The 27,954-nt window shown below is 36.8% G+C and overlaps 1 protein-coding gene across 3 annotated transcripts in view; it reads left to right on the forward strand.

Annotated features, from left to right (window-relative positions):
* The window catches only part of VRK2 (VRK serine/threonine kinase 2), a 115,751-nt gene that overhangs the window by 46,555 nt on the left and 41,242 nt on the right, over positions 1–27,954 (forward strand). For all 3 annotated transcript variants that reach the window (XM_044264004.1, XM_044264006.1, XM_044264005.1), the window contains exons 5-7: positions 614–701; positions 3,060–3,165; positions 4,357–4,449. In XM_044264004.1, coding sequence (XP_044119939.1) covers positions 614–701; positions 3,060–3,165; positions 4,357–4,449 — 287 coding nt within the window. The remainder of the gene's footprint in view (positions 1–613; positions 702–3,059; positions 3,166–4,356; positions 4,450–27,954) is intronic.

The following is a 27,954-nucleotide window of genomic DNA, read 5'->3' on the forward strand; positions in this document are numbered from 1 at the left end:
GTAGAGCTGTCATACTTATTAAACATATATGGTAGAAAAGTGGGAAATAAGCTACCTGACGGTGTCAGTGGATTTGATTTTTTTTTAAACTAAATTTAATCAAAGCAGTTTCTGTATAATAATTTCATACTGAGATGATTTTTTTCTGCCCAATTTCTATTTTTTCAACTACCATAGCTTTAAATTTTTAAGTAATGGAAAAGAAAAAGCTATCTCTTTACTGATTCTTTGGTACTTAACATATGTTCTATTTCATTTTATTTTAATTTTTTGAACATATGTTATATTTTAAAATTTAACATATAAGGGAATGAATTTTTTTCATAAATAGAAACACTTGTATATGTGATGCTAATGCATTTTATGACCATGACTACTTTTGTTTTGGTTATAGTTGCTTTAATTAAAAATTTCTGTATATGTTTTTATGTTAATTATAGTGATAAATAGAATTTGAAGCCACTAGATAGATGTATTTGATTCCTTAAAATATTTACTAGAAAGGTCTGATTTCTGTTTAGGTTAGCTAACTAAGTTTTAGGATCTATGAAAAAGTAAGAAATAACATTTCTAAAAATATATATCTTTTTTCCTATTAAATTTGCCTTTATAGTCGAAAACTGGATAGAACTCAAACAACTTGATTATTTAGGAATTCCTCTCTTTTATGGATCTGGTATTACTGAATTCAAGGGAAGAAGGTAAAATGGAATTATTTTTATTGAGTTTCATTCAATGACTATGTCTTATGTGCTCTAATACCTTTGCTATGTAACAGATTACCCAAATATTTCATTGTAGCTTATAACACTACTATCATCTTAGTTTCCATGGGTAGCCAACATGGAAGTTACCCATGGAAGTTATGGTTTCCCCAGATGGTTCCAGCTCAGGACTTCTGAGGATGCAGTCAGCTGTCTTTTGGGTTGCAATTATCTCAGGACCTGATTGGGGATGGATCTGTTTTCAAGGTCACTCGTGTGGCTGTTGGCAGGTCTAAGGAAATCTGCTTCTAAATACACTCATGTGATTGTTTGCGGGCCTCGCTTCCCCAGGCCTCTCAACAGGTCTCTCAGTAGGGCTGCCTCAGTGTCATAAAGACATGGTAGCTGGCTTCTCCTAGAGCAAATAATTGAAAGAGAGTGGGAGACAAACACACACACACACACACACACACACACACACACACAGGAGCATGCATCCAAGAATAAAGCCATAAATTGAATCTTCAGAATTTAAATAAAAATTTGGAAAAAAAAAGTTAACATTCAGTGCAATATTGGTTTCAGGAGTAGAGTTCAGTGATTCATGACTTACATAGAACACCCAGGGCTCATCAAAGGCGCCCTTCTTAATCGCCATCACCTGTTTAGCTCATCCCCTGCCCACCTCCCTCCATCAATCCTCAGTTTGTCCTCGTCATTGGGCGCGTGGGTGGCTCAGTGGGTTGAGCCGCTGCCTTGGGCTCAGGTCATGATCTCAGGGTCCTGGGATCAAGTCCCGCATCGGGCTCTCTGCTCAGCAGGGGCCTGCTTCCCTTCCTCTCTCTCTGCCTACTTGTGATCTCTGTCTGTCAAATAAATAAATAAAATCTTAAAAAAAAAAAGAGTCTCTTATGGTTTGCTTCCCTCTCCCCACCCGCTTCCTCTGTGTTCATCTGTTTTGTTTCTTAAACTCCACATGAGTGAAATCAGGTGGTATTTGTCTTTCTCTGACTTATTTTGAATCTTGCAGTGATGTCACATATTTCCACTATCGTCTCTTTGCTAGAGGCAAGTCACTAAGTCTACTCCACACACGAGAGGAGATTTAATTAAGCTTTGTCTCTTGAGAAAAGGTGCAACAAAGAATTTGTAGAATATATATTTTTTTAATTGCCACATATGGCTAGTCCTCATATATAAATAATTGACTAGTGATTTTTAAAAAAGAAAAAAAATCAGTTTGTTAGGTTCCCCCTTTTAATAGCCTTTTAAGAGAGGTGACGTCTTTTTCCCTAGGTGAGGAGATAGGCTCAATGGTCAGTGCTTTGTTCAAATGGTCTTTAAATGCTGTCAATAAAAATAAAATGAATGATCAGTAATCTTGGAACAAAGTAAAGGGCTGTTAATAGAGGACTGAGTGGCTGAGTGGATCGAGGTATGTCCATATCATGTAATATTATGCAGCCCATTAAAGAAACCAGTTAGAGCTATACCAGTTGGTTTGGGAAGATTTCAGCGAAATACTAATGAAAAAAGTATGATGCAGTAAAGTGCATGTAATATCACATTTTTGTAAAACAAGGACAAAAATTCCTTTATGTCTGTCTTCATGTTTTTATACATAGATAAATGCAGACTGATGTGGGCATGTAAGTGAAAGGAAGAAAAGGGACAGAGGTGCCAAACAGAAAAGAAGTACACTTTTTTAAAAAAAGGTTTGTTTATTTATGAGAGAGAGAGAGAGTGTGTGTGGGTGAGTGTGGGAAGGAGAGGCAAAGAGAGAGGGAGAGAATCTCAAGCGGACTCCATGCCAAGTGCAGAGCCTCAATCTCATGATCCTGAGATCACAACCTGAGCCAAACCAAGAGTTAGACTAGACATTCAACCAACTGAGCCACCCAGGTGCCCTGAAAAGAAGTACATTTTTAAAAGTCATGTTTATAAGCATGTAGAGAAAGTAAAATATGATTTATAAGATCAAGAAACAAATGTAAATAATATTCTGTGTATGGGCAGATAATTTGTTCAAGGTCATAGTGAGAGGATGATGAAATCAAAATGAATCAAACTGAGGACTCTTTAATTTAGAAAGAACATTCTCTTTTCACGATCTACGAGTGAGCACGTTTCAACATAGCGTTTTCTTCTACTAGAAACTAACTGCAGAGTAGATACTGACTTGTATCTTTCTTAAAAGAACAGCAAGATTATTAATGTACATTCGTTCTTTAATGGTTCGGATTGCAGTGCTCTTCATTGTTAGGTTGGGGGTGTTTTTCCTTGTTTCAGATTCATAAATAGGCAGTTTCAAGCACTGCTATCTTAAGATCTCTTTTTGACGTCTCCTTCTTATAGTTACAGATTTATGGTAATGGAAAGACTAGGAATAGATTTACAGAAGATCTCAGACCAGAATGGTACTTTTAAAAAGTCAACTGTCCTGCAGCTAGGTATCCGAATGGTAAGAATGAATGACTTATTTCACATGCCTCATTTTCAGATTATTTACTTGTTACGATATACAAATCGTTGCCCTTTGTGGAATTATCAGAGAATGAAGGATTATTGCCCTAGAAATGTCAGTTATTTAGAGTAGAGGCTATTTTGGTGAAATTGATAACAGTGGGCTCTGTAAGTGACAGAATGTGCTGTGTTTGGCACTACAAACTCAATTAGGCATTGGTTCTACAGTCTGATTTTTTTCCCCTCACAGCTTTGTTTAACATATCAGAACAAGCTTGCATTGCTATAAGAATAACCTCTCTTTTGTCGGTTATATTTATAACAATGCAAACTATGGCAAAATATATTATTTTCCATACTAAACATGTGATGGTATAGGGGTGCTATAAAGTTTTTATTATGAGTTTGGGATGGTGGCAGTAATTAGTATGGCAATGAATAATACATACTTTGCCAAATAAGAAGCAATGAAATCTTAATAGCACCCATGCACACATTTTGTTTATACCACATATTTGTCTTATCTTGTTTGTGTTTGGTTTGCCCAAGCTCCATTTTCTTTTTTCCATTTTAAATAGAATGAAACTGCTCGCACCAGGTCAGGATGTGGCAAGTAGAACTCGTTAATTTTCCCATTCATCCATTCATCCATTTAGGCAGCCAGCACATGTTTATTGAGCACTAGGCGTAGGTAACATGCAAGGCTCCAGGGCTTCAAAGATGAAGCTAAGGTATTTTCTGTTACTGTCCAGAGGGAGAGTGCCTTTCTGTGTGTTCATGGACATGCTGTTTTGTTCTGGGGTCTCCAAAACTCGATTTATAACCATTGCTTGGGTGAGGAACTGCTGAGGGAACTTTATGGTTATTTTACTTTGCATCTCTGATTTTGTTGTGTTTCTCCTCTTTGCACAGTGTGATTTGGCCACCAGGCTGTCAGGGCGTAGGCACAGGCATTGTTGCATCTTGGTTTCCTTCTCTCAGAAGTTTAATTAAAACACTTAATACTTGCAGATCATGTTATTCAGCTTTTAAGTGACCAGTACATGTGATAAGTAGATAAATACCTAATTATGGACTATGTCAGTTTGTTATTGTTAATATGAAAAAATGTTATTCTATATTCAGAATGTTCAAAGTTGATCATGAGTTTGAAATAGTTGCCAATATATATATGTATTTCTTTTCATAGTTGGATGTACTGGAATATATACATGAAAATGAATATGTTCATGGTGATATAAAAGCAGCAAATCTACTATTAGGTTACAGAAATCCAGATCGGGTGAGTACAGTATTAAGCTTCTGTTTTCAGGAGGAATCCTCACAGTATTTTATGGAGACATTCAAAAATCAACCTCCTAACATGAAGAGTTTACAAATGAGGAATAACATGTTGTGATTTATCTTACCTTGTTCATCTCATTTAATGCACTAAACTAAGAAGTAATTCAGATGGGGAAACTGAGACTCAGAGGGGTTTAAATAATTTGTTAATGGACATATAGTTAAGTAGCTGAAATTTGAACTTCTGAGGGACTATAAATAAAGAACCATCAAATCCAGTGGGAGATGGGATGGATTTGTGCAGAGAAAACAAATTAAAAGTCACAGTAGCTCCTCTTTCACTGTATAAACACGTAGCTTTGAAGCAGAGCAGCATTCCAGTGGAACTTTCTCTGAGGATGGAAGTATTTAGTACGTTACTGTGCAGTATGGTATCCATCAGCCATGTGTGGCTATCGAGCTGTTGAGACGTTGGTTGTGCACCACCAAATGCTGAAAAAGATGTGGAGCAAGTGGAGCAACAGGATCTCTCATTCATTGCTGCTGGAAATGCAAAAGGGTATGGCCACTGTAAAGACAGTTTGGCGGTTTCTTTAAAAACTGAACATATTCATAACATATGACCTGCAATTACACTGCCTGGTATTTACCCAAAGGAGTTGAAAACTTACATCCACACAAAAATCTACACACAGATGTTTATAGCAGCTTTATTCATAGATGCCAAAACTTGAATCGATGAAGATGTCCTTTAATAGGTGAATGGAGAAAAAAACTATGGTACATCCCAACAATGCGATATTACTCAATGTTAAAAAGAAATGAGCAGTCAGGACATGAAAAGACATGGAGGAAACCTAAATACATATTACTAAGTGAAAATCTATATAATTCCAACTCTCCAACATTTTGGAAAAGGCAAAACTATGGAGACGCAAAGAAGATCAGTCAGTGATTGCCACTGGTTAGAGGGGAGGGAGAGATGAGTAGGCAGAGCACAGAGGATTTTTAGGGACGTGAGAGTGTTCTGTGTCATACTGCTCTGGTAGGTACATTGTTTTACACTTGCCAAAGTCCATAGAATGTTCAACACCAAAAGCGAACTGTAATGTAAACCAAATAGACTTCCGGTTATAAGGATGTGTTGCTGTGTCATGAATACAGGTTCATCCATTGCAACAGGCATAGTACTCTGGTGTGGGATGTCAATAGTGGGGGAGACTGTTGGAGGGGTGGGGGCAGCGGGTGTATGAGAACTCACTGTACTTTTCCACTCAGTTTTACCTAAATTGCTCTAAATTTACCAAAATTGAATCTAACACTGCTCTAAAAGAATCTTTTAAAATGTGACTAGTGTGACTGAGAAACTGAATTTTAAACTTAATTTAATTTTGGTTATTAATCAATTATTTTATTTTACCTTGCTTCCTTCCCACCAGCTTTATTGAGGTATGATTGACAAATAAAAATTGCATATATTTAGGCTGTACAACATGTACAAAATGATGATTTAACATAGAATATGTTGTGACACGATGACCACCATCAATTTAATTAACACATTCATCACTTCATATAGTTACTTTTTTTTGTTTTGTGGTGAGAACATGTAAGTTCTATTCTTAGCGAATTTGAGGTACACAGCATTATTAACTCTAGTCACCATGCAGTACATTCAACCCCTAGAACTTATTCATCTTCTAACTAAAAGTTTGTACCCTTTGGCCAACATCTCCACGTTTCTCCACCCCTCCCCACCTCCCCCAGTCCCAGCAACCACTTCCCTACTCTCTGGTGCTGTAAGTTTCACTTTTTTACATGCCACATGTAAGTGAGATAATACAGTATTTGTCTTTCTGTGTCTGGTTTAATGTCTTCCACGTTCATCCATGCTGTCATAAATGGCATATTTCTTTTTATGGCCAAATAATTATTGAACATATCTACCACATTTTCTTTCTTCATTCATCCACCAGTGACCATGAAGTTTATTTACATATTTGGGCTGTTGTGAAAAATGCCCGAGTAATGTGGGAGTGCACATATCTCTTTAATATAATGATTTCTTTTCCTTTCAATGTACACCGAGAAGTTGGATTGCTGGATTGTATGATAGTGCTATATTGAGGAACTTCCATATTGTTTTCCATTAAGACTATACCAATTTCCATTCCCGCCAAGAGTTTATAGGATTCCCTCTTCTTCACACCCTCACCAACACTGATTATCTCTTGTGTTTTTTATAATAGCCATCCCAACAGGTATTGAATAATATCTCATTGTGGTTTTCATTTTCATTTCCCTGATGATAATAAGTTTGAGTACTTTTTCTTACACCTTTTGGGCATGTGTATATCTTCTTTGGAATAGTGACTATGCAGGTCCTTTGTGTATTTTTAAATCAAGTTATTTTCTTGCTAGTTCTTAATATATTTTGGATATTAACCCCTTATCAGATCTAGGGTTTGCAAATATTCTCTACAGTTTGGTAGCTTGCCTTTTTATTTTGTTGATGGTTTCCTTTGCTGGGAAGAATCTTTTTAGTTAAATGTAATTCTAATTTTTAGTTTTGTTGCCTGTGCTTTTGGTGTCAGTTGAAAATAATCATTGCCACAACCCATGTTTATGGAAGAATTAATGGTATTAAAATAGCCATACTAAGCAAAGCAGTCCCTATCAAAATTCCAAAGACAAAATTCATAGAAATAGAAAAAACAACCCTCAAATTTATATGGAATCACAAAAGACCCTGAATAGCCAAAGCCATTTTGAGAACAAAGTTGGAGACATCCCACTTCCTGATTTGAAACCATATGACAACACAATAGTAATCAAAACAGTATGCTATTGGCATAAAAACAGACACAGACCAGTAGAACAGAATAGAGAGCTCAGAAAAAAAGCCATACATTTACTATGAACTAATCTTTGACAAGGGCATCAATAATATACAATGAGAAAAAAAAATAGTCTGTTCAATAAATGATGGTGGGAAAACTGGACAGAGACATGCAAAAGAGTAAAATGACTCAACCTACACCCTACACAAATATTAAATCTTTAACCCATTGAAGATCTAAATATAAGACCTGAAACCATAATACCAGAAGAAAATGCAGGGGAAACACTTAATTTCAGTTAATTTAAATTTAAGTAATTCCAAATGGCTAGTGACCACTCTATCAGACAGGAGAAAGTTAAAAAGTGAAAAAATTTGAGTCTATGAAAAGTATATAAATCGTAGTTGAATATTTAACAACTCTAGATGAGAAAAGAAATTTCTGAGTAATGGTACAGAAGAAAAAAATTTAGAAAATATTGAGAAATTTCAAATTTTAAAATGTCTATATTAAAAAAATTGAAAAAAAGAAAAAGAAACTGGAAAGTATGCTTATGAAAAATATTTTGGGAGATATATATATGTGTATGTGTATATATATGTGATATATATATACATGAGATATATATATGTGTATGTGTATGTGTATATACACATACACATATATACACACACACACACACAAAATATAGCACAAAGCAAAAAATTAGTAAGAAAAAACACCAGGTAATTTTCTTAAAATAATGATTGAAAGGAATGAACAGACAGAGCACAGAAGAACACAGAACACATCTACCGTCAGGAGTGGATGAGAAAAGTTTACCATCACTGGAAAGGAAGAGAGTTGCAGATGAAACAGTGAAGTACCATTTTAAAAGAACTTATCAACACAGGCGCCCGGCTAGCTCAGTCGGTAGAGCATGAGACTCTTAAAAGAACTTATCAAAGTGGAAAAGCCAAAAATAATAATCTGATGATATTGAGGCTGAAGAGGGTGCAGGCTTTTGTAGAACACCTGGGGGAATGTAAATTAAATGGGAGTAGGAGAAGAAATTAAGTTAATGGAAGGGCAATTTGGCCATGTATATTAAAATCCTTTAAAAGTCTGCAAACTTTTTGAAGGTGAGATTTATTGAAGTATAATTTACAAACAGTGAAATTCACCCTTTGCACTGTACAGTTTGATTTGTTTTGACACATGTGTGTCATACAACCACCACTACAATCAAGATACAGGGTGTTCCTGTCATCCCCAAACTTTCTCTCCTTCCGCCCCTGCATTCAGTCCCCTTCTCTCATCACACTCCAACCCCCGGCCACTGGCAATGATCTCTGCCCCAGTAGTTTTTGCATTTTTAGAGAATGTCATGTGAATGGAATTATGGGATATATCCCCTCATGTCTGGCTTCTTTCACTTCCCATAATGTTTGTGAGATTAACCCATGCTGTAGTTCATTGTAGTTCGTTCCTCTTTAAAGATAGAGTATTCCATTGGCACTACTACAGTTCACCCGTGTACCTGTTGAAGATTTATGTTATTTCCAGCTGGGGAGCAAATATTAGTAAAGTGGCCATAAGCATTGGCGTAAGGGTTTTTGTGAAGATACATGTTTTAAGAACTGCTGGATACTAACTAGGAGTGGGTTTCTGGTATCATAAGGAAGTATAAGTTTAATTTAAAAGAAGCAGCCAAACAGGTTTTCAGAGCGATTGTACCATTGTTACCCATTTCTACCAGTGATGGGTAGTTCTCCACATCTTGCCACCACTTAGTTTCATTAGTTTTAAAATTTTACCCGCTATAGTAGATATATTGTCATATCTAGTCTTAATTTGCAACAGCTATGTAATAACTAATGATACTGAGCATCTTTCATGTGTTTATTTGCCACTTTTCTTTGATGAATCAAATGTGCCCATTTTTAAACCAGATTGCCTTATTTTAAGAGAGTTTATGTTTTAAGGACAGGAACCTTCTGTCAGATCTTTGCAGATACTTTCTGCATCTGTACCTTACCTTTCTCTCATCAGTGTCTTTTCAGAAGGCAGATGTTTTTCATTATGAGGAGGCCCAATTTATGATTTTTTTCTTTCATCCTTTCTGCTACTTTCTCCAAAGCCAGGATCATAAAATGTTTTCTCGAGAGTTTTCTTCAGCAAGTTTTATAGAACTCTCATGTTTAAATACCTGATCTGTTTCAGGTTTGTATTTGGTGCAAGGTTAGGGTCAAGGCTCTTTTTTGGGGAAAGGGGAAACATACACATGTGCAGTTGCTCCAGCACTGTGTTGAAGTGAACATCTTTTTCCCAATGAATTGCTTTGGCTCCTTTGTCAAAATTATTGACCATCTAGGAATGGGTCTATTCCTGGATTCTCTATTACAGTATCAAACAGACAATATCACACCTTCATAGTCTTGAAGTTAGATAATAGGAGTCTTCCAACTTTGTTCTTTTTTTTTTTTTTCAAAATTATTTTGACTATTCTGGCTGCTTTGCAATTCCCCATATAATATTTTAAAACAAGTTTGTCAGTTTCTGCCCAAAAACATGCTAGGATTTTGACTGAGATTGTGTTGAACTATAGATTAATTTGAGGGAATTGAAATCTTAACAGTATGAGTCTTCTGACTAAATGCCAAGCTAATTCACTGGAAAATGAATGATCTTTGTAGTACTCATTTTTATTTCTTTTGTTTTCACATTTAACTTCAAAAATATTTTTTAAAAGATTTTTATTTATTTATTTGACAGAGCACAAGCAGGGGGAGCTATAGGCAGGGGGAGAGGGAGAAGCAGGCTCTCTACTAAGCAGGGGCTGGATCCCAGGACCCTAGGGTCATGACCTGAGCCAAAGACAGATGTTTTTGTTTTGTTTGTTTTTAAGAGATTTTATTTATTTATTTGACAGACAGAGAGGGAACAGAAGCAGGGGGAGTAGGAGAGGGAGAAGTGGGCTCTCCACTGAGCAGGGAGCCTGATACAGGGCTCGATCCCAGGACCCCCGGATCATGACCTGAGCTGAAAGCAGATGCATAATGACTGAGCCACCCAGGTGCCTCCAAAATATATTTTTAAAGGTTTTATTTATTTATTTGACAGAGAGCGATCACAAGTAGGCAGAGAGGCAGGCGGGGTGGGGGTCGGGGGGAAGTGCTCCCTGCTGAGCAGAGAGCCCGATTCAGGGCTCAATCCCAGGACCCCGGGATCATGACCTGAGCTGAAGGCAGAGGTTTTAACCCACTGAGCCACCCAGGCACCCTCCAAAATATTTTTTAAATTTCCTATGTAATTTGTTTTTGACCTTAGGGTTATTTAGAAATATGTTGTTTAATTTCCAGGTATTTGGAAGTTTTCAGATTTCTCTCTGCTATTGATGTTAATTTAATTCTCTTGTGGTCAGAGAACTACTCTTTATGATTTCTGTACTTCTAAGATTATTGAGAGATACTTAATGCCTCAACATAGGAGCTAACTTACTGAATATTTCATGAGCCCTTGAAAAGAATACGTTGTCTGTCTTGGGGTGGAGTGTTTAATAAATGTCTGTTAGGTGCAGTTGGTTGCTTGTTGAAATTTCCTACGTCCTCACTGAAGAGAGTATGGAAACCCCCAATTATGATTATGGATTTATCTTTTTTCCCCATCAGTTTTTGTTTCATATGTATTGGAATTCTATTATTGGTATACATGTTTGGGATTTTTATGTCTTCTTTATGAACTGTCTCTTTTATCATTTTAAAATAAGAGGTTTTTTCCCTAAGATACTTCTTGTTCAGAAATCAACTTTGTCTGAAATTAATATAGCCACACCCCCTTTCTTTTGATTAGTGTTTGCATTATATATCGTCTCCATTCTTTTAATCTATTTTTGTCTATACATTTAAGTTAAATGTCTTGGAGACAGTATGTTCATTTTGAGGCTATTTTTAAGCTTTGCTAAGATAAGTCTGTAAGTAGCCTATTCTCTATGGATATTTTATTTCTACATCTATGCTGTAAAGCTTTGTGACTTCTGTGGAATTCCATGTGAGGACTTAACTCTGATTGGTCAGAACTCAACCCCCAGAAATCCTTGTGCAGATTTTTCTGGACGTTCCTCCGCCTCACACACTACCCTGCTACCTTGTAGCTCCCTCTTCTTCTGAACTCTCTGGAATTTGGGGCTCTTTAGGAGCCTCCCTAAACTCAGTCACTGTCTCAGCGGGATTGCTGTACTCCAGTTAGGAGTTCCTACCTGTTCTTGAGTTGGGAATTATCACCAGGCAGAAAGCTGGGACATCTGTGGGATTCAACTAATCTTTTTTTCCCCATTTTCTCAAGGATCTCAGTCTTGTGCTGCCTAGTTAATATCCAAAAATATGTGTATCTTTCATTTTATCCAGTTCCCCAGGGGCAGTAGAAGTGTAAATCCAGTCATTGTATTCCCTTTTGCCCAAAGAAAAAAGGGCTGGTTTTTAATAATTTGTGTGTGTGTGTGTGTGTGTGTGTGTGTGAGAGAGAGTGTGTGAATTAGCCACTCCTGTCTTTTGCCCATTTTTATCTTTTATTTGTTTTTATTCCCTCAGTTTTAAAATGTTCTTTAAATAAGTGTTATATAATCCCTTTATCTATTACAGATTTTGCAAATATTTTCTTTCAATTTGCCTCTTGTCCTTTGATTATACTTGTGATGTTTCATTGCCACGTAGAAGGTGAAACTTCTATTTTTAATGTGGTCACATTTATCAATCTTTTATTTGCTGGATATTGAGTCATGGTTAATAACATTGTTCTACAGACAGATTCTGTATGAATTTAATTGTATAGTTTCATTTTTTACCTTTAAATCTCTTATTAATTTAGAGGGTTATTTTTTTTTTAAATTTCTTTTCAGCATAACAGTATTCATTGTTTTTGCACCACACCCAGTGTTCCATGCATGCCCTCCTTAATACCCACCACCTGGCTCCCCCAGCCTCCCACCCCCCGCCCCTTCAAAACTCTCAGTTTGTTTTTCAGAGTCCATAATCTCTCATGATTCACCTCCCCTTCCAATTTCCCTCAACTCCCTTCTCCTCTCCATCTCCCCATGTCTTCCATGTTATTTTTATGCTCCACAAATAAGTGAAACCATATGATAATTGACTCTCTCTGCTTGACTTATTTCACTTTCATATGACAAGAGGTATGAACCCAATTTTAGCATTTTCTGAATGATTTTCCAGTTTTCCCAACACTATTGGAAAAAAAAAGTTTGGTCCTGTGATACTAGATGTCACCTTTGTCATATACTAAACTTCCATATGTACTTGAGTTCATTTCTATACTTTCTGCTGAATCCTTTTGGTCTAATTATGTTTCATAACTATACTAGCCCATTAATTGCTGAGGCTCTGTAATGTATTTTAATATCTGGTGATGTTTAGTGCCTTGTAACTTTTCTTTTTCAATATTAATTGTAACTATTCACATTTTTCTATCTTCTTTTGTTTAGCTTCATTCACAAATACTTGTTGGCATTTTTATTGGAATTTTGTTAAATTTTTAAATTAACTTGGGAAGACCTGGCATCTTTATGATGTAAAGTTGTTCTTCAACAACAAGGAATGTGTCTGTATTTCGTCAGTTTTACATTTGTATCTTCTTGAGTATTTTTGCTCTTTCCTCACATTAACTTTTTCACATTTCTTGCCATACTTATTCCTTCCTACATTTATTCTTTCTATTTTATTTTTATTTTTTTAAAGATTTTATTTATTTGAGAGAGAGGAAAGCATGAGAGGAGAGAGGTCAGCAGGAGAAGCAGACTACCTGCCGAGCAGGGAGCCTGATGTGGAACTCAATCTTGGGACTCCAGGATCATGACCTGAGCCAAAGGCAGTCACTTAACCAACTGAGCCACCCAGGTGCCCAATTTTTTTTTTTTTTAAGATTTTATTTTTTATTTGACAAAGAAAGAGACAACAAGTAGGTGGAGAGGTCGGCAGAGAGAGAGGGCGAAGCAGATTCCCCGCTGAGCAGAGAGTTCGACGTGGGGCTTGATCCCAGGACCCTGAGACCATGACCTGAGCCTAACACAGAGGCTTAACCCACTGAGCTACCCAGGTAGCCTCCCACCTACACTTATTCTTGCTGCACTTATTGTCACTGCTGTTTTACTCTACTGTTTTATCTTCTAAGTGATTATTGTTTGTGTATATGAACATTATTGATTTCTCTGCATTCACTTTATATCCTGTTAATTTACTGACTTTGAAATTGCTTTAATAATAATTCTCTAGGGTTCTCACAGGAAACATTTCATATGCAAGTAGATACAATTGTCTTTCTCTTCCAGTTCTTGTATCTCTGACTTGTTTTGTCTAATAATATTGCTGGTACACCCAGTACATAGGAAATAGTAGTGAAGGTAGTGATTATCCTTACCTCTTCCTGATCTTAGTGGAAATTCCTGAAGTTTACCCCATTAAAAGTGATGCTGGCTTTAGGACTAAGGTGCGTGTACATGTGTGTATGTAAGTGTGTACATAGGTGTGCATCCTTATAGTCATATTTGGGAAATCATCAATTCCTATGTTCTTTTATTTTTAAAATTTTATTTATTTGAGAGAGAGAGAGAGAGGAAGAGCACAAGCCAGGGGGAGGGGTAGAGGTAGATGGAGAAGCAGACTCCCTGCTGATCACAGAGCCTGACATAGAGCATAATCCCAGGACCCCAGGATCATGACTTGAGCCGAAAGCAGACACTTAACCAACTGAGCCACTCAGGCACCTCACCTATGTTCTTGAATGGATTTTTTCTTTTTATGGAATGGAAATTGAATTTCATTAAAGATTTGTTTAGAATGTATGGAAATAATCGCATTTTTTCTCAGATCAATTAATATGGTGTGATATATTGCTGTGCTTTTAATAGTGAACTAACCTTACTTGCCAGGAGTAAATCCCACTTTGTTATAGTATATTATTTACTTAATATGGTGTTGAAGTATGTTTGCTAAGCTTTATGTAGTATTTCATATAGGTATTTATAAGTGAGGTTGGTCTGTAATTTCCTATTTCTGTACTATTTTTATCAGATTTAGGTATCAACATTCTGTTTCATAAAAAGAATTTGGAAGTTTTACTTCATTTCCTATGTTCCAGAACTATTTCTTTAAATTGATACCATTTGGTTTTTGAATATGAAACCATCTGGTTCTGCTATTTTTCTGTGAGGCAGTTCCTTGTAACTCAATTTTTCCCATGGAAATGTTTAAGCTTTTTATCTCTATTTGGGTCAATTATATTAGTTAACCATTTTGTCTGATTTTTCAAATTTATTTGTGTGGTGTTATGCATCATAGCCACTTGTGACTTTAAATTTCTTCAGTGGCTGTTTTCTTCTAGTTATTTTTTATTTTTGCTTCCTTTTTTCTGCCTTAGTAAAGGTGTTTATTTTTCAACACACCTGGATTCTGATTTATTAGTGAGATATATTTTCCCTTATCTATCTCATTAATTTTTTATTTTGCCTTAATTATGTCATTTCTTGTGCTCTTTTAATTTACCCATTTGTTCTTTCTTTTGGTACTCAGTTTCTGATCTGTTTCATTTATTTTCATTAATTTCTTTTTTTTTTTTTTTTTTACTTCCCTAGTGTTTAAGGCTGTGATTTTTCCTCTGGTCACAGCTTTATGTTGTACTCATAGATTTTAATATGTTGTGTTTTTTAATATCTTTATTTTTTTAGAAGGTTTTTATTTTTTCTTCAAAAAGTTGTTCAGTAGATTTTTAATTTTTTTATGTAGAAGGACCTTTTTAAAATTTTTCATTATTAAATTCTAGACCTGTGACAAGATGATCAGGATACTGTTTATGATAATTTTACACTTTGGAATGCACTGAAGCTTTTAGTGGTGACTGAGAATAACAGTTTTGTCCATATTCCATGCCTATTTGGGCCCTGCATTAGGCTCCATACTGGATGTGGAGCCTACTTAAAAAAAAAAAAAAATCTGTTATTAGTGTGGGTTTTTTGGCCTCAAGGGTTAGAATCAAGTTCTCCTGTAGTTTTTGTTTCACAAAGATCATTGCTCTGCTACTTGGTAAATATTCATTATTTATATTTGCTGCACTTCATATGTATTTTCTTTGATCTTATATTCTTTAAGGTTTTTTTTTAGGGGGGTACTATCTATGAAAGTTCATATTTTTGTTGTAGTGATTGCCTTGGTATCTGTGCTTTTTAAAGATTCTTTTTGCTCCTTTTGTCTGTATTTAATCTTTTACTTCTGTCTTTCATGGTAGTTGTTTACTTCTACCTACTACTAATTCACTATTGCTTATTTTATCTTCCTCTAATGTTGTCACCTTAGTTTTTAGTCATTCTACTTGACCTTGTCAGGACATGGATTATTTGTATATTCTTCATTTATCACCAGCCTTGTTTTGGTCTTAGATATAGTTAAATATATTAAATATTTACCTTTCTGTCCTTTTGCCAAAGTTACCCACTCATCTTTAGATTGGATGAAACTAATCTTGTAGATTGCTCAAGAAGTGCCCTTGCATGTTTAAAACTTTTTCAGTAGCCTAGATACTTGAAGAATAACTTGGATGGATGTGAAATATTTAGTTCACACTTTTTGTCCTTGAATTTCTTTTTTTTTTTTTTTAAGATTTTATTTATTTATTTGACAGACAGAGATCATAAGTAGGCAGAGAGGCAGGCAGAGAGAGAGGAAGGGAAGCAGGCTCCCCCGCTGCCTACCTCTCTACCTATTTGTGATCTGTCTCTCTGTCAAATAAATAAATAAAATCTTAAAAAAAAAAAAAGAAAGAAAGAAAGAAACCGAGAGAGTGTGTGTGTGGACACAAGGGGCAAGGGCAGAGGGAGAAGAAGAAGCAACTCCCTGATCAGCAGGAAATCCAATGTGGCACTTGATCCCAGGACTCTGGGATCATGACCTGAGCCGCAGGCACTTAACCAACTGAGCCACCCAGATGCCCTTGTGCTATATTCTTTAAGTAAAATAATGTTTTTAAATTTATGCTTCCCTGATAGATAAGTAGGTAACATCCTCTTAGACTACACAGGTTTTCTAACTTTTGTTTAGAAACCGCACTGATGTTGAAATATGATACGGTAATTGCACAGTTGATTACTGGAAAGTTAGGCTTGTTGGGTGTTGTTATGGTATTGGAAAACGAATGTGCCTTTCTGATTTCATTACTTATAATGCCATTACTAGAAATGCTATCCAGTGGTGGTTTTGCCCCTGAGTACCACACCCTTGGCTGTATCTCCCAGTGTCACTAGTGAAGAAAGGTGAGGCAGTTTAACTAAAATCAGGGTTTGTGCACCTTTTTAAATTTTCTTGTTTCAGAGGTGCATATATTCTCACCTATAAAGGCCACTTTGTTGATCAAATGCACATCATTTTTTAAATTTTTAACTTCAATTCCAGTTAGTTAACATACAGCGAGCGTAATACTGGTTTCCAGTGGACAATACGGTTTATTCAGTACTTCCATACATCTCCTGGTACTCATCACAATAAGCGCACTTGCTTTTTCAAATTTATTTATTTATTTATTATTATTATTATTATTATTATTTTTGAGAGAGAGATTAGGGGAGGGGAAGAGAGACACTCTTAAGCAGGTTTCATGCTGGGCATGACCATGAGATCATGATCTGAGCCAAAATCAAGTCAGACACTTAACCGACTGAGCAACCCAGGCACCTAACAAGGGCCCTCCTTAATCCCCATCACCTATTTCACCTATTCCCCCACCCCCCTCCCCTCTGGTAACCATCATTTTGTTCTCTAGTGTTAAGAGTCTGTTTTTTTGGTTTGCCTCTCTCTCTCTCTTTTTTATTCCTTTGCTCATTTGTTTCTTAAATTCCACATATGAGTGAAGTCACATGATATTGGTCTTTCTCTGACTGATTGATTTCACTTGGCATAACACCCTCTAGTTCCATCCATGTTGTTGCAGATGGCAAGATGTCATTCTTTCCTATGGCTGACTAATATGCCATGTATATCTGTACCACATCTTACAGCTGCTATAAACATTGGGGTGCATGTATCCCTTTGAGTTAGTGTTTTTCTATCCTTCCGGTAAATACCTAGTAGTGCAGTTGCTGGATCATAGGATAGTTTAATTTGTATCTTTTTGAGGAATACACTTAACTGTTCTCTAGAGTGGCTGCGCCAGCTTGCATTCCCGCCAATGGTGGAGGAGGGTTCCTCTTTCCCCACAGCCTCATCAACACCTGTTGTTCCCGTGTTGTTGATCTTAGCCATTCTGACAGGTGTGAGGTGATACCTCATTATAGTTTTGATTCGCATTTCCCTGATGACCAGTGATACCGTCATGGAAGTGCATCATTTTTTTACACAGCAGCTTTTATGTGAAGACTTTCTGGATGATTCTGGTTTATACTGATTTTCTTTTCCAATTTCCTTTGGCTTCTAATTCGTATTTTAAATGCAAAGGCCCTCAGTCTCAGTTGTCTTGTGTTCTGAACTAAGATGGACTCCTTGAGGCTTTTGTAGATAGGTTTACTTTGCTGCCTTCTTTTGTATTCCTCACAGTACCTAGGTTAGTGTTGCTTTTGTAATTACCCTTTAAGAAATACTTCATTGACTCAGGAGGTTAAGGCCATCTTGATCTCACTTAGTGCCCAGATTGACCTGATTGCTCAGGTCCCTCACCCCGCCACACTCCATGCGTTTCTGCCCCAAAGCTGCCTGCTAAGTCAAAGAGAAGGGCCCCCACAGGTAGAGAAAATAGTTCCGTGTGTCAGCAAATGGAAGGATAAGTCTGGCTTAGGAAACCTAGCATTTTAAAACACTTACTTGACTACAGGGAGTTGTATTGGACTGAAAGTCAGGAGCTGAGGTTCTAGACTCACCGCCAACCCTGAACAGCATTGCAACCTTCAGCGCATGTTTTAATCTGTGAGGACTTTAGTTCTCCAGTTGATAAAATATGAAACGTTGAGTGATTTCAAAAGTTCCTTGTAACTCTAAAATTCTGTGATTCTCTAAAAATGTGTTTCTGAATGCTTAGTGCTCGTTGCATAAGGTAATGTTTCTTATAATGTTTCCAAAGTGTCCGCCTATTGTTGCATAATGAAGGAACTTAAAAAGCTTAAATTTAGAAAAAATTTAATGATCTGGGAGCAGGAATTGAAGTACCTGACCTGTATCTGGTGATAAAATGCTCACTTTCATCCATAGGGTAGAGTCATAAGCATCATTAAAGCTGCTTGTTCAGTGTTTGCTAGACGGAATTCTAACATAAGCCATTTGTCAGTTACTTGTAAGATGGAGTGCGAATGTGTATTTATAAGAATTTTGCATGGTATATGCACATATATGGTTCCATTTTTAGAGGTAGCATTTCCTTTGTTGAATATATATAAAATTTAGTCCCAGTGATACCTCTGTACTGCATTATCTTTGGAGTAGTATGATATGTCTTAGCTTGATAATACCAGACTATTACTGGATGGTACCGCTGGTAAGGCTTCTTTAAAGTATTTTGGTGTCACGGGGTTAGGATTATACTGTAGATTAAATAAAGTGGTAGTGTTTATAGTCACATAACATGGAGTAATGTGTACATCATTCTTCCTTGTGAGGTTCTGATGTACACTTTTAGTTGAGCAAAGGGACTTTGAAATTTATTACTATGATTTTAGATATTTGAACTTTTAAAATGTTACGAGTTTTATATTAATAGAATTGTTTGTTAAATACACACTTCCACTGAGTTTTTTGTCTCAGTACAATTTGTCATATGAATATGATTTTAAGATTTAATACCTTGTATATATCTCTACTCATAGATCAGTTTTATAAACTTACTATTTGGGGATTCTTTTAGTATGATTTGTCAAATAAAAATAAAGTCAGCTCCGAATTTTATTCCCATCTAACATTCTTTAATGTGTTAATACTGCTATGTTTTATCGCACTCCAATTTATTAAATTACTTTAAAAATTGTTGAAGTAATCAAATGTATTTTAGCTCTGTTATCTGGTAGTGAATGGTGTTTCTGTTATCAAAATTTATTCTTAACATGTGTATATTAAAATGTCTGATTTTAAATCAGATTAGATCCATATAAAAAGGAAAAATTCTTATTCAAAATACTATGCAAATGACAGTAATATGAATATAGGCTACCAGAGTCTTATTGGAAGGTGATGATGAGTGGAAAATATTGAAGAAAACAGCATAATAATTATGATTTAGAAGCCGTGGTCTCCATATTTAAAATTAATATTTTGTGAAGCTTATTTCCCAGTGCTGGGACTCTGAGACGGGTAAGAATCTGAAAAGTAGATAATTGTGCCTCTAGGAGGATACAGTTTTTTTTAACCTTTTATTTTGAAAAATTTGAAACATACTGAATAATAGAGAACTCCCGATACCCATGACTTTGATTTAAAAATTAACATTTTGAAATGTTATGTATTTTTTGGCTGAAATGTTTTAAAACAATTATATATATCATGACACTTTATCTAAATATTTATGTATGCATTTCCAAAAAACAAGGATAATTCACCATATTATCTCCATGCTCTTACTTAACAAAAGCATCACTCCTCATTTTCAGGTACAGTTTCATGTCTTCTACTTTCTTTCTCTATTATCCTAGCATTCATTAGAAAATGGGAATACAGACAATTTGTATTCTAATTGCACTTAAGCTCTTTTTACTTTTTTTTTTAAGATTTTGTTTATTTATTTGAGAGAGAGAGTAAGAAGGAACACAAGAAGGGGGAGTGGGAGAGGGAGAAGCAGGTTTCCCTCTGAGCAGAGAGCCTGATGCGGGGCTTGATTCCAGGACCCCGGGATCATGACCGGAGCTGAAGGCAGATGCTTAATGACTGAGCCACCCAGACATCTATGTGCTTAAGCTCTTTTTTCCTTTTTTAAAAATTATTTATTGCCCAAGACTTCTCTATTATAACTTCCCTTTCTATAATTGAGTCACCTAGATCATGTGATCTCTTTGACCCCTTTTAGCTCTCATAGCCCCTGACTTTCTGGGTAGAACTGGTTGTGAGCTACAAATTTGACTTGGGAAACTACTGGTACAGAACTAGGTGAGCGTGATTTCTCTCAGTTTAATGTCCATCAGGAGAGCAAGTCTCTAGTCTTGGAGAAAACAAAGATTGTATTTTATTCACTGATGTGTATCCAGCAGCTGGCACAGAGCATGGTATATAATAAGGACTCAATAAATAAATGATGAGTGAACAATGAGTAATTGAATAGGTTAATGCATAAATGAATTGATTAATTAGCCATTCAGTGTTCAGTAGTAACAGATAAAGCCAACCAAGAGGAGCTGGATATAGCAGAGCCTCATATAGTAGTTAAGGCATTTGTACATTTCTTAAATTCCTATTGGGAGAAATCTATCCCATGTCAAGACATCAGTAGTACTTTATATAGCCATCGCCAGTGGTATTTTTTTTTTTTTTAATGGATAGAGCTCTGCCAGCATGTTCATGAAGAGAAACAGAAATAGGAAGTGCTGTAGGTTAAATTGTATCCCCTTAAAGGATGTTAAGTCCCAACCCCCAGTCTCTATAAATGTGACCTTATTTGGAAATAGGGTCTTTTTGAGTTAAGATGAGGTCATTTGGGAAGGCCAGGATCTAGTACAGTTGAGGTTATAAATAAGAAAACTTGGACATAGAGACAGACCAGACAAGAGTAGAGGAAAGACAAGCAAAGAGACAGGAAGAAGGCCTTCTACGGACTGGGAGCACCTGAGATCACCAGAAGCTAGGAGAGAGGCGTGAACAGATCATCTCTCCCAGCCCTCAGCAGGGACCAACCCTGAGAACATTTTGAGGGCAGGCTGGGAGCCTCGAGGACTAGAAGATGATACATATCGGTGATCATTTAAGCTACCTAGTTTGTGGTGCCTTGTTAGAGCAGCAGCTCGGCAAAACTAATGCAGGGACCTCGACAAATCTTCGCGTGAAGTTGAGATCATACATTTTCCAAACAATTTTAATAAAAATCTCAGGAGAATGTTCTGTTTCATATAAGTTTCATATAACTTATATGAAACAGAACATTCTCCTGAGCTTGAATACCAGTGTATTTTGGACATACGTGAGCACCAGGATAGGGAAAACAGGGTGGGGGGAAGTGAGAACAGAGGGGAGAGAAAAGTACTCTCTTTTATTGTTCCTAGGGCCACTCTGGCCAGGCCAGATCAGCTAGTGTTTCTAACAAGGTTTGTTCTTACACATGGGATCTCTGGGCAGTTAATTCTTGCCCATGTGTGGTGGGATTTTCATGATAATAGACTGTTTATTCTGGAGCTAAATGTCCTTGTTCAGAATTAGAAGATATTTAAAAAAAAAAAAAATGTTGTGGGGGCACCTGGGTGGCTCAGTCAGGTTAAGCATCTGCCTTTAGCTAAGGTCATGATCTTGGAGTCCGAGGATCGAGCCCCACGTCAGGCGTTCTGCTCAGCGGGGGCCTGCTTTTCCCTCTCTCTCTATGGCCTTTCCCTCTCAAATAAATAAAATCTTCTAAAAAAATTAAAATTAAAAAAGGGTGGCTTACTTTCTCCTGATCCCAGGCAAAAGGTTTAATGGAGAAAGATGGCAACTATTTGCATAACTTTCAATAGAGACTCAGTATAAAAATAGTTAAGGATGTGAGCTCCAAAAACCTTCCTGGTTTTGCCTCTTACTAGCTGTTTGCTTTGCCATATCATTTCACCTTCCTGTGCTTCTGTTTCCACATCTGAAAACAAGGATAATAGTATCTCCCTCACAGAGGGAGAAGAAGTGATTCAAACATGTGAAAGAGTTAGACAAATAAGTGGCACATGTTAAGCACTCAGTAAGTAATAGCCAGATGATAATTTTATTATTTTAATACTTATGACAAAAGATAACCGTATCTTACTTTGCTTTCCAGGAATTCTTTAGACATGATGAAGTTCTGGTTAGATATTAAGAAGATGGTAATGAGTTGGATTTAATAAGTGTAATTCTCCCCAGATGTGTAGGTTAATGATAGACGTCCCTCCAGTTGTAGGGACCAGAACATCCAGGGTCTGTTTTCTATGTAAGGGAAAGATTTCACATTTTAGGAGTGTATGTGCAGTGTAAATATAGGATGGCCCATTTAGCAAATTACCTATCCTCAAGAATGTGGTTCCCAAGAGAGTTAATGCTGTTAGAAAATTAGAGTTTTTCTATAATCAGTACAGGCTTATTAAGTGCCTACTGAGTGCCTACTGGTCATATCATTTCTAGTTCTGAAGGCCAGATGCGTACATGACCAAAGAATATTTGAGCACCCTGTGTCACAAAAGGCTATATATATAGGGTGTGTGTGTGTGTGTTTGTTTTTTAGTTAGTTATTATGGGAAAATGGCATTTCTGGATTCTGAATCAACTCACTAAGCTGCATAAATTGGGTGGGTTAAGATGTACCCATGTCTAGGGGTTGTTAAAAAACTGTGTGTGTGGGCTGCCTGGGTGGCTCAGTGGGTTAAGCCTCTGCCTTCATCTCAGGTCATGATCTCAGGGTCCTGGGATCGAGTCCCACATCGGGCTCTCTGCTGGCCAGGGAGCCTGCTTCCTCCTCCCTCTCTCTCTCTTTAAAAAAACAAAAACAAAAACAAAAACAAAAAAACTGTGTGTGTATGAATGGCATCGGTGCTGGAAACCTCAAATGCCGTCTCTCAAATCAGTGAACTGTGTGGTTAATATGGAACAGGACAGCTAGTTTGAATGTTGGTTAGCTGTGTTTTATGTAGATGTGACTTCCACTTGGTGAACCTCTTTATAAGAATATAGCAATGGCCATCAAATTCTATCAGCTAACATTTTTTGAGTATCTGCTATGTACAGATACACCAAACTCTGAGAATGTTTACCAACATGCTGATCAGTCTCAAGTTCCAATTTGACTTAGACAAAAAAGAAGACCATAAATTGGATGCAATTCAGATTATCCTCTCCCATTGCCTATTTATTTTGTATAAGGACAGACACAAGTTATGTGCTTTGATATCATGTTGGAAATTAGAAAGTGTATTATGGGTTCTTACATATAATTTTTGAGAACTTGTATCAGGACAGATTGGAAAGAGACTGTAGTTGGAAAGGTTTTCTGTTGTGGGTGAAAGGCATTTTTAGTAAAGAAGCAATTGCTAGCATAAGATCTGTTGAAGGAATTTCCCCCAAAAGTTTGGATAGCATATTAAGTCATAGCCCTGTCTGATCAAATAAGCTTTCACATATTGCTAAAAGAACTGGGTTGGAATAGAAAAACAGGTCATGGGTTCAAAACACAAATACATTTAGAATACTGCTAAATACCTCAGTATTTTGTTACGGTCCTTGAATCTACAGCATCATTTCAAGGAGCCATAGACTTGAGCCCAAGGGAGTAGTAGATGCCTTGAAGACATCGTGATAAGAGGCCCATCTCTTCTGTCGTTTCCTCATATGTTAACCACAGATGTATCTTTAAGTCTCTTACTCTCCGTGAATATTACGTATAAAAAAAAACAAGATAAAACTTAAGATTTGAAATCGAGTAGGTAGTTTTGAGATCTAAGAGGGGGGAAAAAACCCTCCAGCACCTAAAACAGATTTTTTTTTTTCCCTTAAGAATAACTGTATGTTGCATCCATCAGAAAACAGAAATGGCAGCCTTTTTACGGCTCAGATAAGGTCAGACTGCAGTTTTAACAAAATATATCTTCATGCTTATTCTAATAAGCATCATGTTTGAAAAGTAAGCTGGCGCCTTTTAAAAGTCACACTATTTTGTCTAGACTGTATAGCGGGAATGCAACGTTACTGGCAAAACAAGGTAGGGAAGTTGAAAAACAAAAAATGCTATAAAATAAAAGAATAAAAAGCACAGATTTATATCAGCTTGTAGTAGCATCTGTGAGGTTGCATATAAGTTTTTAACAGACGCGAGGGATGTTTGTGAACATAAACGTACTGCTTACACATCGCATGATTTACTCCTCTTCTGACATACAGTGATTTTCATTAGTAACCATTTAGTTTCTTGCGAAGATTTTCACGTTATAGTATCTTGTAGATAGAATGGGGAAATATTATACCTTATTCAATAAGATAAATACTAGCTTCTTTTAAAGAGCCTTCAAAGTTGCTGAGTAAGTCTGTACATTCTTGCTAGAGTTTTCAAAGTGTTTTCTAAATTTCCATTTAAAAAAGTCCTGAAGAGTGACTGTCTTCCTCCAGAGTATAATTTCCACCAGCCTCTGATAATGAGAACTTAACGGATAATATTTCTCGATACAACAAGGTGTGTTAAATAGAAGAATTTAATTAGGAGTGCCTGTGTGGCTCAGTGGGTTAAAGCCTCTGCCTTCGGCTCAGGTCATGATCCCAGGGTGCTGGGATCGAGCCCCACATCGGGCTCTCTGCTCAGCAGGGAGCCTGCTTCCCTCTCTCTCTCTGCCTGCCTCTCTGCCTACTTGTGATCTGTCAAATAAAGAAATAAAATCTTTTAAAAAATTGTATAAAATAGTGTAAATTACAATAAGATATGAGAGTGTATGACAAAAATTGAAGTTCTTAAAGAGTAAATCCCATTTGGGGGACTGAATATACATCTCTAATGTATAAGTAGCCTGCAAAATGGAGGTAAAGTAGTAATGTGATTTAGTGGATGGTTACATCCCACTGGCCAGTGACATTTGTTCACCTTGTGTCTTGCTTTTTTCTCTCTCATCTCCATAACCCCTTGTATCCTTTCTTCAGCTGACATATTTCCTGTCCATCACGTCAAGTGTTGAGAAATGCTTCCATTTGAGCCAGTGTGGCTGCTTGGTGCTTAGGATTCCTGGTTGCTTGGGGAGCAGGAAGGCAGCAGATTTGACCCTTGATGGGGAAGAGGTCCTTTGCCTTTTCCATCAGTTATGAGCATGTCACTCAATTTTGCATAAACTGAAAGAAGCAGGAACTGGTTGGGTTAGGGTGTTAGCCACCAATCAACTAGTTTGCTTTTGGTACAAAAATGAATAAATCATTTTCTTTCCAAACCACCTCTTCCACCTGTTTCCTTTATACACTGAATCCTCACTTAGTGGCCAGCCATACCATTTTTAGAGTTGTCATTGGTCCTCTTATCCAAGAACCATGGTTCTTCTTTGTCTCCCTTCTTTCGTTCACCGTTCACCAGTGAGCAAGTCCACCCTCCCATTGCCCTTTGTCTGGACTATTGTTATATTCTCTTAATTGGATTCTCTGCTTCTATTTCCTCGTTTTGGAGCTGCCACTACTGATGATACTGTTCCTTGCCAAAAACCTTTGGTGACTTGGATTTATATGCAAAAATTGTGTTCCAGCTTCTTAACATGACTTTAGAAGCTTTCTGCTAATCAGTTTTTCTGGCTTGTGTTAGATTTCCAATAACCTCTGTCCTCCAGCCTACACCGACCTATTCTCTGGTTTTCCTTCTTGGGTTACTTCTTTTTCCTGTCTTCATTTTTGGAAATCTTAGATATTTGTCAAGGCCCAACTTAAATGTTTCTTTGTCTAAACCCCTAAATTAGAAATAAATTCCCCTTGCTCTAAAATACTACTAAATTTAAATCTGCTATACTTTTCTCAAAGTAAATGTTATCTTTGGATCTATAGATATGCTTATATCATCTTTCCTTTTTCTGTGTGAGGCATGGAAAAAACTCATCCTCTGATAAGACTGATTTAGGTTCACTTTCAACTTTGTCCCTTGCTATATAAGTTTTGCACAGAGTACCTAACTTTTCTCATTCAATTTTCTCAACCTTAAGAAATTTTAAAATAACCTTCTTTTAGGGTCATGAGGATTAAATGATTTGACTTCTATTAAGCACTTAATGCTTTCACATGGCAAGCATTCAATAAATATGCATTCTTTTTTTTTTCTTTTATTTGTAAATGTATGATTCTCAATGGTTTATCATGCTTGGCACTCAGGTGGCTATGAGAAAGAATTTACTTCAATTTTCCCAATTATTACCATGAAGTCAAATCAATAGAAAATTATTTAAGCCTGTGCAGAAGGATTTATGAGTAGGTACTGTCCTGGATACAAAAATGTGTACATTATCCTGGCCACTTGTCCACTCAGAGCTTGCAGTCTATAAATCTGGAGCCAAGGCTTAAATAAAAGAAAAGCGAGGGGCACCTGGGTGTCTTAGTCAGTTAAGCATTCAACTCTTGATTTTGGCTCAGGTCTTAATCTCAAGGTAGTGAGATCAAGCCCCGTATTGGGCTCTGTGCTGGGCATAGAACTGCTTAAGATTCTCTCTTTCTCTCTCCCTTTGCCTCCTCCCCCCATAAAAAGAAAAGAAAAGCTAAATAACTATACATTTTTAATTAGTTAATCCATGTGGACCATAAATGAAAACCCAATAAGTTGCTTTGTGGTTAAAGGAATATACAAACCAGAATAGGATTCAAGGGTAGGTGGTAAACCCAGGAATTGTGAAGTGTGAGTGCAGGGCTGGGGTAGAAGGCAAAGAGGACTTATCACAGTGTGTTCTATAATCATGAGTTCTACCCATCCATTTGGAAAAATGAAGCAATGTAAGAACTTCCCACCTTAGGAAACGAAGGCAATGAGAAGTAAAGGTTTAACTGAGTGCAGAACTTGAGAATGTGGCACATATGGGTGCAGATCTGGTTAGGTAAAAGGGAAAGAATGTTTGAAACAGTCCTGTTCAGTATAGGAAAGTTGTGTTCTTCATGGACATCAAAGTCTAACTTGTTTTCATCATTATTTGGTTAGTGCTTTTAATGAAGGCTGATTTACTGACTACCTGTGCCAAATCCAATTCTCAGAGGGCCAATGCTGAGATAGAATTAGGGGTGCAAGTCCTTAATGGAGGAAGCAACTACATTACCTATGAAAAACAAAAAGAGAAAAAGCAAGATTGGACAGGGGAACCTTTGAGAGTAGGATGTTGATATGACCCCTGTGAGTGGAAAGGGAACAGTAAGAATTGGGCTGGGAGAGCTCAAACTGTGATAGAGTTCTGACAAGAAGCATCAGAGCAGAGAGTACACATTAGAAGAGCCCCTTGGGCAGCAATGGCCACACAGTACCCCCACTGTGATCATTGTTTGGCAAGTGTGGCCTAGGAAGACTGTGGCCTTGGCTTACATGCCATAGCTATTCCCAATGGCCCTTGTCACTCAAGGTCATCAAATTACTGCCCTCTTCATAGGTGAAAGGTCAGTTCTTTCTGGATGGGACTGGACCTCAGTGGCTGCCACACTACCTTTTCAGTAGTAAAATATCAAAGCCAAATGTCCATGCAAACCTTAGTTCAGATTTAGTGGGGTTTTTTGGAGTGGGGAAGTTGAAGAGTCTGAGCAACTCACTAAAACAGTAAAACTTTGTAGAAGTTGTACTTGGCATTGGGTGACTTGCATTATTTGTGTGTAACACATTGTTTTTTTATCTGTTAAGAATGGATAATGATGCTTCTTCCCTACCAACCTCATGAAGTTGGAATAAAACATAGTATCTAAGAAAGATGAGAAGAAAATGAATCCATGTGGAAACGTGAGAGGTAATGCAGTGTAATAGAAAGATCTATGGAATTAGAGTAAGGAGAGGCAAGCAGAGCTCTTCTTTTACTGAGGGAGAAAGGAAAT

The sequence above is a fragment of the Neovison vison genome, chromosome 8 (genome assembly GCF_020171115.1).
Source record: "Neovison vison isolate M4711 chromosome 8, ASM_NN_V1, whole genome shotgun sequence".
NCBI classification, from domain to species: domain Eukaryota; kingdom Metazoa; phylum Chordata; class Mammalia; order Carnivora; family Mustelidae; genus Neogale; species Neogale vison.